The 15,717-nt window shown below is 46.8% G+C and overlaps 1 protein-coding gene across 2 annotated transcripts; it reads left to right on the plus strand.

Annotated features, from left to right (window-relative positions):
* Window positions 1-4,561: 4,561 nt before the first annotated feature.
* LOC120933600 (zona pellucida sperm-binding protein 3-like) lies at window positions 4,562-13,088 on the plus strand. 2 transcript variants are annotated; one of them, XM_040346890.1, is made up of 8 exons: window positions 4,562-5,080; window positions 5,679-5,791; window positions 9,152-9,255; window positions 9,332-9,509; window positions 9,594-9,714; window positions 9,797-9,888; window positions 12,011-12,144; window positions 12,855-13,088. In XM_040346890.1, the coding sequence occupies exons 1-8, from the start codon at window positions 4,580-4,582 to the stop codon at window positions 13,070-13,072; spliced, it is 1,461 nt and encodes a 486-aa protein (XP_040202824.1). In that variant the 5' UTR covers window positions 4,562-4,579; the 3' UTR covers window positions 13,073-13,088. The 2 variants fall into 2 exon arrangements, with proteins under 2 accessions (XP_040202824.1, XP_040202823.1); XM_040346889.1 differs by having other exon boundaries at window positions 4,563-5,080; window positions 12,843-13,088.
* Window positions 13,089-15,717: the final 2,629 nt, after the last annotated feature.

A 15,717-nucleotide genomic window follows, 5' to 3' on the forward strand; every position in this document is an offset into this window, starting at 1 on the left:
TCCTCCCACGGGGACACAGGAGTCATTGTGGTTTTGGGGGGGGTTGAGGAGGATTAAACAGGATTCCTCCTCTACCACGCCCCTTGTGGCCTGCCCAATGCTTCTTAGGTTGGCCTTCCTTCTTCTGGTTTTGCCAAAAGTTTGAACCCCTGAAGCCACGAAAAAAACTCTTTCCTTCGGCTTTTTTCTTTTTCTCAGGAAAGGCCTTCTTCCTGTCCTGAGTACGTTCCAAAGCCTCTTGGAGGCCGGGTCCAAAAAGGTGATCTCCTGAAAACGGAAGACCACACAATTTTAATTTTGAGGCGGCATCTCCCGTCCAAGTTTTTAGCCATACTGATCTTCTGGCTGCATTGACCAAGGCTGCTGACCTGGCAGCCAACTTTACTGACTCCTCTGAGGCGTCAGCTAGAAAACCCACTGCCTTGAACAAGAGTGGAAAAGATTTTAAAAGCTCTTGTCTAGAGGTACCGGCCAAGATGTGTGCCTGTAACTGGGTGAGCCAACACTCTAAGTTTCTTGCTACACAAGTAGCCGATAGAGCTGGTTTTAAACTGATCGCAGAGGCGTCCCAAGCTCTTTTCAATAGTAGGTCCCCCCTTTTGTCCATTGGGTCCCTAAGGGAACCTAGGTCATCAAATGCCAAATCTGTCCTCCTGGAGACCTTGGCTAAAGGGGCATCCAGTCTAGGAACCTTGTTCCAAGGATGAGACACATCTGATTCGAATGGAAACCTACGTTTGAGGCTGCCTGAAAAAAATGGTCTTCTTTCAGGTTGTTCCCACTCTCGCAGAATCATATCAATCAAAGACTTATGAACCGGAAAAACCTTGGTTCTGGTCGCATTCCCCTGATACATGAGGTCATGCCGTGAGAGCTGAACCTGTTCCTCCTGGATATCCAAAGTGTCATAGATGGCATTCAGGAGATCCCCCACATCATCTAATGATAATTTGTATCTGGCCGCCCTGGAGGAATCCTCCTCTCCCTCTGATTCAGATGCTGAACCTGCCTGAGAGGAAACAACTGATCTGGGAGTTCTGTCTCTAATTTCCTCCTCTTCCTCCTGAATTTGTAAGGAAGGAGTACTAGAGGCCCTAGTTAGGGACGGGGCTGGAGCCTGCATCCTGTCAATCAGTCCCTTAAACGACTGAAATGTGGATGCCATCTCATCTTTAAAAGATGATAACATTTGGTTACAAGTGGTTAACGAACTTTCTTTAACCAAGCTATTAACACAGTCAGGACATAAAGGCTTATCCCAATTAGAACTTAGCTTTGTCCCACACACTGCACATTTCTTCCTAGGAGGCTGGTTCTTATCATGGGCCTTGACCTGTTAAAATAAACAACACAGTTTGACCACATTACAACCAGCTAAACCTTCATTCACCACTGTGACAAGGTTTCCTAGAAGGTGCAAAAGAAAAACCTCCACCAAACAGGTTCACCACCTAGGGGGGGGGTATCTGGGGTAACAATCCCCTACCTATCAGAGTAAGCCATGTGCCGTCACCAGGCCTTACCTGAGAGGTACCGGTGCCTGCTGGACCAGGATCGGAAATAGCCGCTGCTGCCTCCATGGTCCTGTGTAATCGATTTCAGTCTCCCTGAACAAACACCAGCGCCGGGTCCTTCGAGTCTCCTCCGCGCCCTTTTTTGAAGTAGGAACGATACTTCCGGGCGCCCCCTGATGACGCGCTTCCGCCGAGAATACTCCTTCCTCTCTTTGGAACGCATGGAACCCGCCCCCTCATCGAATACCGGAAGTGGCGCGCCGAATCGATGGCGTCTCTCACCCTCGCAGCCACGCCACCCGGATCACTACAGGGGACGGATCCCGCCGTCAACGGGGTCCGACTCTCGCCGAGCTCACGGCGGAGGAGACTCCAGCTATGCTCTCTACCCCTAGGGCCAGAGGAGTGCTGAAGGCTGAGGTAGGTTCTCTCACATCAAAAAACAAAAAAATACGTTCCCTGATTGTATCTCCTCCCGTCCGGCAGGAAACACAAAAAAACTGAGGAGAGGACCTGGAGGACCGCCTTTTATGATTGGGGGTGATTGTGTTTCCTGTCCCGGAGGGAGGAGCTACATCTACAGGGCTGTCCTGGAAGACGAAAGGGTAAAGTCCTTTGTGTATCCACAAATAAATAATCAAATTAAAAAAGAAAGAAAAAAATCGCACCAATATATGTGCAAATAGGTCCTTAATACATGCACATATGCAATATTAGAGTCCAAAACGGTGAAATCCAGGACAAACAACACCCAGTGTGAAGATGATAACATAAACGTGATCCGCCACCACATGGACTGAGGCTTACCAAAAGGGGAAGATGTCCTTGTCCCTATCAACATGCGGAAAAACTTCTTTGGGGTGGGGTGGGAGGCAGGGCCCCCCATGTTGAGGGCATGTGGCCTAGCATGTTTCAGGGCGGTGCCTGTCAGGCTGTATGCTCAGATATGGGTTTGGTATGGTTTTTGGGGGACTCCACTTTTTTTTTTACATATTGGCGTATGGTTGCGCTCAAAATCCATACCAGACCTAAGGGTGTGCTCATTATGAGGGTCTCCTGCCATCCACATGAAGTGTTTATAGCACTGCAGACCTAGGTTGTCCATTATCAGGGGCTTCCATCATTCTTTCCCTGAGTTCCCAGATCTGCGCATCGGTTGTGCCCAACATGTGGGGCTCTCACCATTCCTGTGCTGAGTTCCCAGGTATTTATAGCTGCTGTGTTCATTATAAGAGGCTCCCACCATTATTGTGCTGAGTTACAGGCCTGAGCAGTCTGAACACTTGTGCCCATTATAAGGAGTTCACACCTCCCCTGTGCTGAATTCCCAGGTCTGCACACCTGTTGGGTCCACTATAAGGGGCTCCCGCCATCCACACAAAGATTTTCTGGCTCTGGAGACCTATTTTGTCTATTATCAGGGGGCTTCCATCATTATTGCACTGAATTCTTAGGTCTGCATACCTGTTGAGGACATTATAAGAGGTTCCCACCATTCTTGTGCTGAGTTTCCAGGTACTCCCTGCTGCAGTGCTCATTATGAGGGGTTCCCACCATTCCTGTGCTGAGTTCCAGGGCTAAGCAATGGTTGTGCCCATAATGAGGGGCTCTGATAATTCCTGCACTGAGTTCCCGTGTCCGTACACCTGTTGTGCCCATTATGAGGGCCTCCCACCATTCCTGGGCCGAGTACCCAGGTATTCACAGCCACTGTGCCCATTATGAAGGCTCCCGCCATTCTTGTGCTGAGTTTCAGGTCTGAGCAGTCTAGACACTTGTTGTGCCATTACAAGGTGTTCCCACCACTCCTGTGCTGAGTTCCCGGGTCTGAACACCTGTTGTGCCCATTATAAGGGACTTATAACACCTGTTGTGCCCAATATAAGGGACTCTGCTCTAATCAGGTGCTTCCAAAAAATACCACGCCACTGTAGTTCAGGCTTATGGTGCCCGATAAAGGGCTGGGCATCTGAATAGGAGGCGGCAGCAGCGACCATAAATAGAGAGGTGTCAGCAGAGAGGGGGCAGCGCCCATGCGCCCCTTATGGACGCACTGCCACTGACCAGCAGACAGATTTTCTTATCTGGACAATCAATGAAAATGGAGGCAAAACACAACAATGCAATGCCACTATCTATGTTATAACTACACAAGACTGCAAGCATATTCACAATGCAGAATGTGAATCCAGTTGAAGGGTCTATTCCCATATTGTATATGTTCATAAGTATTTTTTGATGTGCACACATGGCAATGCAAGAGTTTTCTGTTGGGTGCACTCATAGACATGAATGGGTGGGCACCCCATAGCGCATACAACACATGTTGCTGCAAACAGCTCAGCAATAGGTACAGAACCATGTGAATGAGCCCTAAGACTAGAGCTACACAGGAGAGTTTACAAACCCAATCTTGCCAACAACATCGCTAGCTGTTAATCGCTAGGACTAGCAAATGATCACCAATGTCAGATTTACATTGTTGTTCTGCCATTCTGAATGGCACCCCAATGTGCCTTGCTAATGCACCTTGTTTATTTAAAATTGGTACAAATATAATGGGCAGCCTAACAGAAGGAACTTTGGCACATGTGCATTAAACACGCCCCCAAATATAAAAATGCGCCCTGAAATATATCGCCCCCTATGGTATAAGCTACACTGGTGGTATTCAGTAGCATCTTGTAGCTTTCAATTGCACATGATTGAAACATCGATCGGTCATGTGAGATTATGCTAATGCATGTTGGTTGTATAGTGTACTCCATGGAGAGACATTTGTATCATCAGTTTTTTGATCACTTGCTACTCCTAGTGATTAATCCATAACAAATATAGTAGCGGGACTAAGCTACTGAAATTCTCCTGTGTAGCTCCACTCCAATGAGGTGACTGTCAGCAAGTGGTTAACTGTCTCAGCATCAAGAGATCAACCATGTTTTTCTGAGGCAGCCATTTGGGTGTGGTGATGAATTGCCCCAGCTGGGGTATTAGTGACTGGTGGGAGGGGTATAAAGGGCAGCCCTTTCTTCCTGCCTCATTGTGCTGTTGGTCTTGCAGGCAGGATGGGTCTAGCAGTGAGGAACTGCTGTAGTTGGCTGTTGCTTTTGGCCCTGGTTTATGGACCAGGGTTTGGATGTAGTGGGGATGGAGCCTTGGTGAGACATAGGCGCCAATCAGACTGGTGGAGGAATAACCAGCGAGTTGTACCTGGCCAGAGTCAGGGGTCTTCTAGAGGGGGTTCTGGAGGGACTTACCCAGGCACTAATGCAGTATATGGGTTTGGGGCTTCTAGAGGTGGGGCTCAGAGGGTTTCAACAGGTGGACGTGCTGGTGGGATGCTCCGCCAGCAGCCCCCGACTGTAATTTCATCTAGTTCCCCCATCAGTGTCCAGTGTGAAGAGGACCGCATGGTGGTCAGTGTCATGATGGATTTTTATGGTAATGGAAAGCTGGTGAAATCGTCTGATCTGAGCCTGGGACCCCAAGGCTGCAAGCCCAACACCCAAAGTGCTGATGAAGTTATCTTCCAGATTAGTCTGCAGGACTGTGGCAACACTGTGCAGGTAATCCTCCACACTTAACCCACTTATTTATTTTAGTTCCAACTGTATTTGCTTCAGTAAACTAAAACCTGGTTGCTATGGGATATTGCACTTTGCAGTGCCTTCTTTAGACCTATGTGTGTGCTGCTGATCTTGTTCACATTTACAATGGGGGGGGGAGACAATGATGTGGGGAAAACAGCCTAAGCGTGTGTGTGTGTGTGTGTGTGTGTGTGTGTGTGTGCTCTTCCTTCCCCCCCCTTTTTTTTTTTTTTCCCAAAAAAGTGTTCAGAATGGATGTTCAGAGGCATTTGAAATGCCAAATGCTTGTAAATGCGGTAACTTACATTTAGTCACGTTTTTTCTTTCAGGATTTTTAGAACCTGAAATCATTTTAAAGCAGACCTGTTGTAATTCTCTGAAAATGTATTACGTGGCTGTTCTGAGTTGCTAGCCTAAGTTTTTGAATTCTAAAAGGTTAATCCTCATAAGCATGATGGTTGGGTGACTAGTCTTGGCTATGGGACACATCCATTGTTTCCCTTTCTAAACAATTGATGTGCCCCTTGTCTAACTCATGAGTAGCACTGCAGTGTCTATAATCTGATCTTATCTACAGATGATGCAAGACTGGGTGATCTATGCTACCAACTTGACCTACAGCCCAACCTCTTCCATTCCAATCATCAGAACCAACCCAGCCGTGGTCCCCATAATGTGCTACTACTACCGGTGAGTCTACACTAGGATACAATGCAGGTCCTAACCATGCATCTTTCCTGGCAAAAACATTTGAACAGTGAACCGCACCCCTGTCAGGTTTTCTGCTTCTGTCCCAATTCAAGACCTTCCCCTTCACTTCCTGTTTTGACAAATAAAACTGAGAATCTCTTGACTTGCCACTGCAACAAGTGTGTCCATTGTGCCGATTGCCTCCTAGGCCTCTTTTACCACTCCAAAAATGTTTGGGGATTTCCCTTGGGTTCATTCCTGATGGTAACTAATCTGCTTATTGGGTAAGGATGGGCTCAGGTGTGTTCGGAAGACGCATGCCAGGAAGTCGGCACTGCACAGCGCTAATAAGAAGCAGTGAGACATTGTCTGGCTGCAGAGATCAGGGAAATGTCTCACTACTTGTGATCAGGGGTATCGGGAGGGGGTGGCGGGTGAGATGGAGCCCTGAATGTGACCCTGAATAGCCCAGAGACTCATAATTTCATGTCTCCATTGTTGGCCCCGAGCGAGCGCCGGGACTGATCTGATCCCAGGTGTGGCCGGGTGCCATAGCAGGTCCTGCCTTCTGGAGCCTGTGGGACGTCCATCATAGGCGTTGCGCAGGCTCCAGAAGGCGGGAATAATAATGTGGCCGCCGCGCCACATCAGCGTCCGGGCGGGTGGCTCTCCTCTCGTCAGCTCCTCCTCTGACTGATGGAAGGACTGACTGGCTGTTGTGACACCATGGCTGAGGTTGGTCAGGTAAGCCACGGCCCAGCCAAAAAAAGCCTGCATCATACACCCACTCCCGTTTTCTGGCCTTGTACTTTGGGCTGAAGCCCTCCCTTTTTTTACCAACTAGCAACGCCCCTGCTTGTGATTAGCGCTGTGCAGTGCCGACTTCCTGGCTTTGCACATGCAGCTTCCGAACATGCCTGAGCTCATCCTTATTGGGGGTACAGACAGTAAAAAAAACTGATGGGCCTCAAGCCTTCTAAGCTATCAAACTTGTGGCCTATTCACTTATCGGTTGTGGGGTCAATGCCCCCCTACCAAACGGCTGAAGGCTGTGCACCACAACCCAGAGGTTTGGCTTAAATCTGGTTGTATTGGCAACCCATTTGGTTATACGTGTCTACCTTGACCACTGCTGGTGTCATCTGGTGATATTTTTCATACTCCAATAAACTTTACTCGGTGCCCATGTGGGGTGCAGCCGTTTCTTATTTTGTATTGGCAAACCATTTTGATACTAAAGTCTAAATGGGTCCATAAGTCTTTGCTTTTAGGTACTGAGCTCCAGCTTGGTCTGTACTGATGTAGGTATTTGTAGACATGTAGCCTGTACCTACAACTTGGCATCTCTACTGCAGTGATCAGCAATGGCCTCTGTTGGGCAAAAGTGTGGTAGTGAAAGGATCAGCATTGACAATGATGGGATACCATTAGGTGGCTTTAGCGAACATCATGGCAAAGATTGCAGTGCTCAGTTCTTCATCTGTATTCTCCACTTTCCTTGGTGTAAGAGTGACCCTAGTAACCTGGACTAGATGTTGAGGTAATATGAATTATAATTTGAGGATGGATATGCTTTTGCTCACTCGCATTTACAAGTACAAGCTTCAGGGATGTTGTACTATATCTGGCATTGCTATCTTGCTTTCCAGCAAAAGGAAGAAGCCAGTTTGAGCTACCATCCTTCATATTGGTTATGTCAGTAACTTGCTAGATGTTGGTTGCAGATTACAGGTTGTCATCTTGGTAACAAAGTTGGCAATGGCAGCTACCATGATGCTGTTTGTTTCTTTTTAAAAGTGACAATTAACCACTTGCCTACAGAGCACTTGCACCCCACCTCTGCCCATGCCATCTTTCAGCACTGTCACACTTTGAATGACAAAGTCATGCAACGCTGTACCCAAATTTAAGCCTTATTTTCTTCACACAAATAGTGTTTTCTTTCGGTGATATTCACTGCTGAGGGTTAATTGTTTAAATTGTTTTGTAATTGTTTTTTTTTTTTTTTTGTAAGTTAAAGCGCAGATTACTAGCATCTGTGGTTACATGAGTAGCGCTCCTTTTACATTCAGAAAGGGCACTACGCTAAAGTTATTGGGAGAAAGAGAGATAAGTTGCTCTCATTCTTAATTTTGTTAAATTTGGTTGTCGCCAAATCCTGGATTGTCCTGTGGGTCAGTCTGTGCGTCCAGAGATACGGTCTCATCTCTGGACGGCAGATGGCATCAGAGGGATCCAGGCGGAGCCGCTTCTTCCCAGCAGCCAATGAGTTGAGCCTCGCTGTGCATGCTGGGAGGGGGTATTTCTGTGGCGGAGGCCATTGTTCTGGGTTCTTCGCGGCTTCCAGGTGTGGCACCCACCTTTAGGGTGTGCGCACATCGCGGGCCCCACCACTATGGCCTACTTGGCCCGGGGTCGCACGCTACGCAGAGTTCCAGAATCTGGGGCCTCCTGGCCTGGAGCAACTGATGCCACAAAGGGGTCCCAGTGACTTGCTGAGTCCCCACTTCTACGGAGGAGATCCCAGGCTGTTTGCCGTTCGGTGGGGGATCGGTTTGAGGAAAACCCAGAGGCAGGTTATCCAAAAGGGCTTGAACAAACCATCGGGGATCTGGTGACCGGACATTGACAAGTACACTTGCACTGTCAACCCTGACGTGATCTATTGCCAGGATTCGCTCTGCTGTTCACATTGTCAGCATTGAGCCTGTGGCAGAGGTTTCATCTGGCATCCTAATTTAATCAGAGCCAGGTCTGTGGCAGAGACTTGTTCCTCCCAACAACCTAAAGTGACACCCTGGCTGCCAGGCCTGTGGCAGAGGTCTGTCCGGGGGCACTTTACCCACTCTGGCTAGAGTGGCGACGTATCGTTACAGCTGTAGAGAAGTAGGACTGCTTTTCCTTATCCAAGGCCTGATACCGCAAAGTTACTTCATTTCATCAACCTTTCCTGTCTACCTCAAGTTGATGTTGGACCAAGAAATAACTTAATCTACTGACTGGACATTCAATTACTGCTCTACTCACTACCGTCACCCCTAGACATCACATAGAGGTAACTTAATACGCCGATCCCAAAACAATCAGCGGCTCATGAGGGGGTAGCGCTACACATGTGACTGGCTGCGATTAGACAGTCGATCACATGGTTAAAGAGCCGCGGCTGTTTACAGCGATCGGTCATGCCATGTCCTAGCACACACGGTGCAGTCGCGCTGCGTGCCTGTTTTGGGATGCTGTCATATGCCGGTGTCCCAGAACAAGAGCCTTTTGAGGGCGGGCAGCAAGTGGTTTAAACAGTTAATATGGATCTCTGGAATTAACATGATTTCGTTACTGACACTCCTGTTCTCTGTATAGGCATGCCAATGTAAGCAGCAAAGCCATTGAGCCAACATGGGTTCCATTCAGCACCACAGTGTCCATAGAAGAGAGGCTGTCCTTCTCCTTGAGGCTAATGACTGGTGAGTTAAGAAAATAATTGGGAGGGGGGGGGGGTGTTGTCTGAACTTTACATGTAATCCCCTGTCTTGTCTATAGAGGACTGGAGTGGCCCTAGAAGTTCTCCCATCTATCAGCTTGGAGATATTCTTTACATAGAGGCCTCTGTGGACACTCAGAACCATGTTGGGCTGATCCTGTATATTGACCGATGTGTGACCACCATATCTCCTGATCCCACCTCTGCTCCTAATTATGGCCTCATTGAAGAAAATGGGTATGGGGTGTTTTTTTCCTGGTGGGGGTTGTGGGGTTGTTTGTCGCCATAATGACCTCACTCTTAACTGACCATTTTCTACAGCTGTCTAGTTGATGGAATGCAAGATGACGCCTCTTCAGCCTTCATCACCCCGAGGGTTGAGCCAGACAAGCTCCAGTTCACAGTGGATGCTTTCCGATTTCTAGGAAATGATGCCTCTCTGGTGAGGACAGTTTGCATTGACTGATACAGATGGGGGTGCCTTGTAAGAACTGATAACCTAATTTAAATACTTCCCAATCCAGATCTACATAACCTGTTACCTGAGAGCTGCTGCAACCACCCAGGTCCCTGATGCCATGACCAAGGCCTGTTCCTATAGCAAAGCCACACAAAGGTGAGATGGTAACTTAAAATGGTTGCTTGTGGTTCCATGGATTATTGCACACATTTGTGGTACTGTGTCTAGAACAATGACTTTGTGAACCAATAACCTGGTGGATTTCTGAAATAACGGGTATAAACAGCCGATTTTTTAATGGGGAAATTGGCCAGCCATCATTGTACATGATATGGAGAAAAAAACATCCATGGGCTAATAATACCTGTTGCCAGCATGATCCATATGGTAGCATGTGTTTGCTTTTTAGGATAAACACCTTGGTGTTTGCACTTCCCAACAAGAGGATTAGAGCCGCCCCACATGCACACTGGATGGTTTTAAAGCTGCAGTTTTTTTTATCTCCTGGTAGTGGGGGCAGTTGGTGATGGAATATTCAGAGTCCGTCAGTGCAGTTCCCTTCATATCAGTTCCCTATTTCAGTCATGCCCCCTCTTCTCTGTAATTGGTGCCCCTTTTACACTCTGCCTCCCTTGCAGTCCTAGCCTTGGCAGGGCAGAGGCAGGTTTCAGCCTGGCCAACAGGGTCACCCACCTGGCCAACAATGTCATCCTATCGGGGGCAGGAGGAGCTGCAGATCAGGAGGAGATGTTAATATGATCCAGAAGACGGCCATTGCCGCATGGCATTAGGGGAGTGGTGACTGCTGTCAGGCCATGGTCGCTACTTGCCTGCCATTGTGCAGCCCAGTCATCAACAGGCCGCAGACCAATAATGTTCTGGGTGTTGGAGACCCCTGCATTAGCTGCCTCTTGGGGCATGCAGCCATGTCTAGAAACAACCATTTGGACATAAGCTTCTCTTAGCTGTTTGTTATAATTGCCTATGCACTTTCTGGATTGGGGAAGAGGGTTGGTAAAGCAAAATAGATTTAGGAAAGGGCAAACCTGGGTGGGATGCTAAACCTGTGTTTCTCTACTACTTTGTCTTGCCAATGCTTAAAGGCAACTGCAGAAGCTAATGGTTTTTAGGCAGACCTGTAATGTGGTCAATCGGAACTACATTATGCTTGCTTCTTATTAGTGTAAAAACATACACTAAGCCCAGTTTCAAGATTTAAAAAAATCTTTCGGTTCCTTAACTGGTAATTAAAGGCATCTACAATGGTGTCAAATGGCTGCTGCCCCACTGATGCCTGCCTCCTTCAACCCAGAAGTTTATGCACCTGTCATCTCAGTGAAAGTGTAGCTATTGGCCAATCTGACAGTGAACTGCTGTGATGTGTATGCTGCTCCTAGTCCATCCACAGATGCCACATGATCAAAACCTTGATCACATGAACACTGGTGGACAATCTTTTAGGGAAGTAGAGCATGCATGAGGCACATACCTCCCAACTGTCCCTGATTTGGCGCAATGTCCATCTGTCCCTCATTCTCATTTGTCCCTCATTTTGGTCTGATCTATATAGTTTTTTTTTATATAAAATGAACTTTTTATCTATCAAAGAGGTTTAGCGTTGGGAAAACATTCATCTGATTTCTAAATTGCTGCATCTGTAAATTCCAAGAGCAATATAAAGGATTAGTAGTGGTAAAAAAACACTTGTGGGTTTAACTAATCTTGTACAAAAAAAAAAAATTCTCCTTGAAGGGAGCGTGGCAATGGGTGTGTCCTATGCCTGCATACTTTTTCTGATAGGTGTCCCTCATTCCCATTTCAAAGTTGGGAGGTATGCATGCCTAATGGGGCTTTCATTTGAACAACTTCATTGTTCTAGCTATGCTGGTTTCATATGCAATTTACTAGTTTCACTGCAAAAATCGGGTCCAGGGATTGTGATGAATATAATGTCTCAGAAAATATCAGGTCTCTGTGCTACAGAGGTCATGCATTAACCTGTATAGTGTCATTTATTGAGTACAAATTATAAGGAATGGGGGGGAAATCCTGTATTGCCAACACATGACGCCATGAAACTACATGATCTATGCACTCGTGAAAGTAAGCTTTATAATGCCTTTTAATAAAAGCATATCTTAAGCACTTGTTGCTGTAGCTTAAGTGCACTATTGCATCTGGTAGGCATTGGCCCCAAATGCTAATCTACAGCATTGGTTCACCAGAACTTGAAGTCTTGCTTCTAAATGTAGACTTGTCTAACAATTGTCTTCTCTAGTTGGTCTGCAGTTGAGGGCCCCAGCAGTATCTGCCAGTGTTGTGGTACAGGCACCTGCAGCAACCCTACTGCTCTGGTTTCCGGAGGAAGGGGCAGATTTGGAAGGCCAAGAGGCAAGAGGGACGTCTTGGATGGTGAGTTATTAACTGGCAGCTGCTAGCTACAATGTTATGAATGTAGGTGATCTCTAGATGTCTCCTAAAGAACATTAAGTGGTATTGGAGTAACTTTTGACATGACTTTCAAATTGTGCTGTAAAGAAAAGGGATGCGCTATTTACCTAAAATGATAAAGTCCATAATGAGCATAAACCATGGGGGGGGGGGGACTTAACCCAGAAAGGAAAGACTCGCCATAGTGTGGAGGTCAATTTGACATTCATTAAAAAATGTAATGCACAAGTCTAAAGGCCGGCTATAGTGTAAACTCCCATCCTTCCGGGAGTTTTGTCCCAAACTGAGGTCCTGGAGCACGGGTGGTGTTCTGACTTGCCACATTAAATGACATATGCAACTGAAGCCCCGCCTTGATCTGAAAGGGGGGGTGGGGGTAGACTACAAATTTGCCATAATAGGGGGGGGGGGGGGGAGGAAACTATTACCTACTAGAATGGGGAACCCCCAACATCTCATACCACAACCTAGGATGTTAACCCTTAGTTTCATCCCAATTCTGTTCAATATTGATTGAACAACTTTAGGACTTGAAGGTCTAAAATGGGTGCTAACTTCTGTACATTTGTGTAAAAGCTAGATTGTTGACTGCAAGTTCTTACATTTCTGTACAATTCCATGCAGTTTGTCTATTGACCTCTCACTTTTCTCCTGTTAAGAACCCCACACAGAAGAGGGACAAACTGTGACCACTCTGGGACCTCTGCTTGTGATTGGACCTTCACAAAGGGATGTTGCGGCTGCAGTGACGAGGGAAGAGTCTGCCCCTGCGGAGCTCTGGGTGTTGGTGGCTGTCGGATGCCTTAGTCTTCTTGTTGTCATAGTGTGTGCAGTGTTCATTGGGAAATCTCTGAAAAAGCCACATTATGTGCTGTCTGTGAAAAAATAAACTCATTTAATCATCCTATTGACTTCATTTTAATGCTATGAGCTTGCAAGCCTGAAATGGACTGCTTACTATTGGTATACAGGTATTTTCCTGGGTCCCTAGCTTCGTCTAACATGCTCAAAGGGCATATACCTAGTTCCATCGGCATCTTTGGCCTAAAGATGCAGTTGATAGTAGAGACAACCCCCTGACAATATCAATGGAGTCTGGGCATCTCCATAACGTGTATTAAAATTGCTGGGCACTCATTACATCTAGGGCATAGGGTTGTGTCTCTAAGCTTCCATTGAAATAGCCTCTCGGGTGTATATGTCCTATGTTAGATTTTTGCATAGGGCATAAAATTAATGGGGACTGCTGATGGTACTGCTGCCCATTGGTCATCTGATATAGACCCCCCCCCCCCAAAGTCTTGTACCCAATGTGTTCCTCCTTTCTTGGAACTTATTATAAATTATACCATATTGTGAAATGAGACCATGGTTAGTATTTTTATCCAGTAGTGAGATTTAGGGATGGTCCCGATGTTTGAGTCCCATGTAAGTTTGACTCCAACATCTGGCATTTGTTTGTTCTACCAACCAACATATGGGCACTCGCAGCAAGTTTGCCAGCCAGAGCTCCCCATATTGCACTGTTAAATCACAGTGCATTTGATGGCTGCTGATTGGCCAACTAGGGCTGCTGCTTACATGGTGGCTGTATATGTGAATGAAGCTGTGAGTTAAACATGGAGTCTCCCCAATCCATACCAGGCCCTTTGGGTCTGGCATAGACTTTAAGGGGATCTCCACACAAATGGGTATCGGTACACTGACTTTTTTTTGTAGTGGGTACAAAGGAAAAACCACAACTTTTTTTTTGACAATTCCTTTTATTAAAGTGTCCTGCGATGTTGTTGTCGGTCTTCAATCAGGCCACCTACTGGACCCGAAAAATTAAAGCTCCGCCTCTGGGAGGCCTCCCGGTGACTGCTGTCACTTGGCTTTCACAGCTGATATAGGCAAGGGTGGCCCCTACTGATGTCATGAAACAGAGGGGGTGGGGTCATCCAGTTACATTAGCGGGTGGCCTGGCACTTGCCTATATACGATCTGTCAAAACAAAAAGTCAGCAGGAAGCTTTTTTTTTAGGGGTACAATGTACTCGATGCCGATTCACATAATGAGGGGGGGCCCCTTGTCAAAGGGATTGCAGATTCCCATAAGCCCCCAACAAGCGATGGCCAGGGTTCTCAGGAAGAGCCTCTTTTCCCCATCAATGTGGGGACAATGTGCTCTGGACTGATGCAGGGGGGACCCCATACAGGGTTGTTTTTTTTTTTTTTTTTTACACGTTTATTGATGGGAGTCTGCAATACATTACAGCCATGAGCAAGTAGTTTAAATTTATATACATAACTTTTTTTTTTTCCTTTTAGAAATGAAAGTTTGCTGCTGCACAGTAAACCGTGAGAAAGATGTGCCACTTTACAGCCCCCCCGGTACGATAGTTAAAGGAATATTTTTATTGTTTCACTATAAAATCACGGCTCCTGGGGGAGATATTTTTTAATTTTTTAAAACTTTTTGCATGTCCCCTGGGGCAGTACCCGAGTCACCAAACACTTTATGGCAATAACTTGCATATAAGCCTTTAAAATTGGCACTTTTAATTTTTCATGTCCCAAAGACTTTATTGGGTTTGCAACTTTTTTTTGCCAGTTTGCGGTGTTCTGGTGCGACTGGAATCGGGGTGTTCGTCCCATCCTTAGTGGTATTTATAGATTTATTACATTTAAGTTCATGGCAACGGCCTGCGCCTGTATGGCGACAATCTTTGGTATGGGCTTCCATATTCCATACTTAATTGTACAAAGGTCTTTCTGAAATGATTGTGTTATATACCTCAGACACTTCCAATTTCATTAATTCCCCATAACTAATGTCATCCCATATTGGCAGTGCCGGCCCTACCATGGGTCCCGAGCGGCACTTTCAGGGGGGTGGCAAACTGACGCCCAAAAGCAGTGGCAGAACTGCCATCCATCAGCCAGCCCATTCTGCTGCGAGGTGACGGCAGCATGTGGGCAGTACACTCGCCCAGGGGGCATCATCTCTCTGCTGCCTGACTTCACTCTGGAACACAGCAGGTGGCACTGGCAAGTGAAAAGCCGCACTGTGTCAGGTGATGTCATGGCAAGTGACAATCGGCAACGTGTGGCAGGTGAGTTGCTAGGCGAGTAATGAGAGGATCCGCATTGACAATCGTAGGATTCCTTAAGTCTGTAGTCTCTTCTCCACTACTGGTGGCATTCATATGTAGCGGCAATGCAGGTGAAATCAAAGGGAACCTCATTCCTCGGTCAGAGGCAGCATCAGATTAGATGCTGGTGTATTTGAGGCAATCTTGGGTCAGGCGGTTTATCAAGACCCTGGGTTTGGCGCACATTTTCCTTGTGGATAAAGTAGGGACAGGTCACCTGTCTCACAGTGCTTGGCATCAGGAAGAGGTTTCAGACAAGTAGAGACGCACCAGTCATACTGGAACCCCAATTCCACTTGGGTGTGGCCTGGCCAGGCTGAATTCAGCCCCTAGAGAAATGCTGTCAACACACCTGAGACCTACAGCTACTACTGCAGTCAGTACTACTCTGAAAACTAGGT

This window comes from Rana temporaria, chromosome 3 (genome assembly GCF_905171775.1).
Source record: "Rana temporaria chromosome 3, aRanTem1.1, whole genome shotgun sequence".
NCBI classification, from domain to species: domain Eukaryota; kingdom Metazoa; phylum Chordata; class Amphibia; order Anura; family Ranidae; genus Rana; species Rana temporaria.

Bases quoted from the DNA above. Each gene is read 5' to 3' on its own strand.
- LOC120933600 (XM_040346889.1), top strand. From the start codon at position 4,580: ATGGGTCTAGCAGTGAGGAACTGCTGTAGTTGGCTGTTGCTTTTGGCC. The intron at 9,256-9,331 runs GTGAGTTAAGAA...TCTTGTCTATAG, and splicing joins CTCCTTGAGGCTAATGACTG to AGGACTGGAGTGGCCCTAGA. The intron at 12,145-12,842 runs GTGAGTTATTAA...TCTCCTGTTAAG, and splicing joins CAAGAGGGACGTCTTGGATG to AACCCCACACAGAAGAGGGA.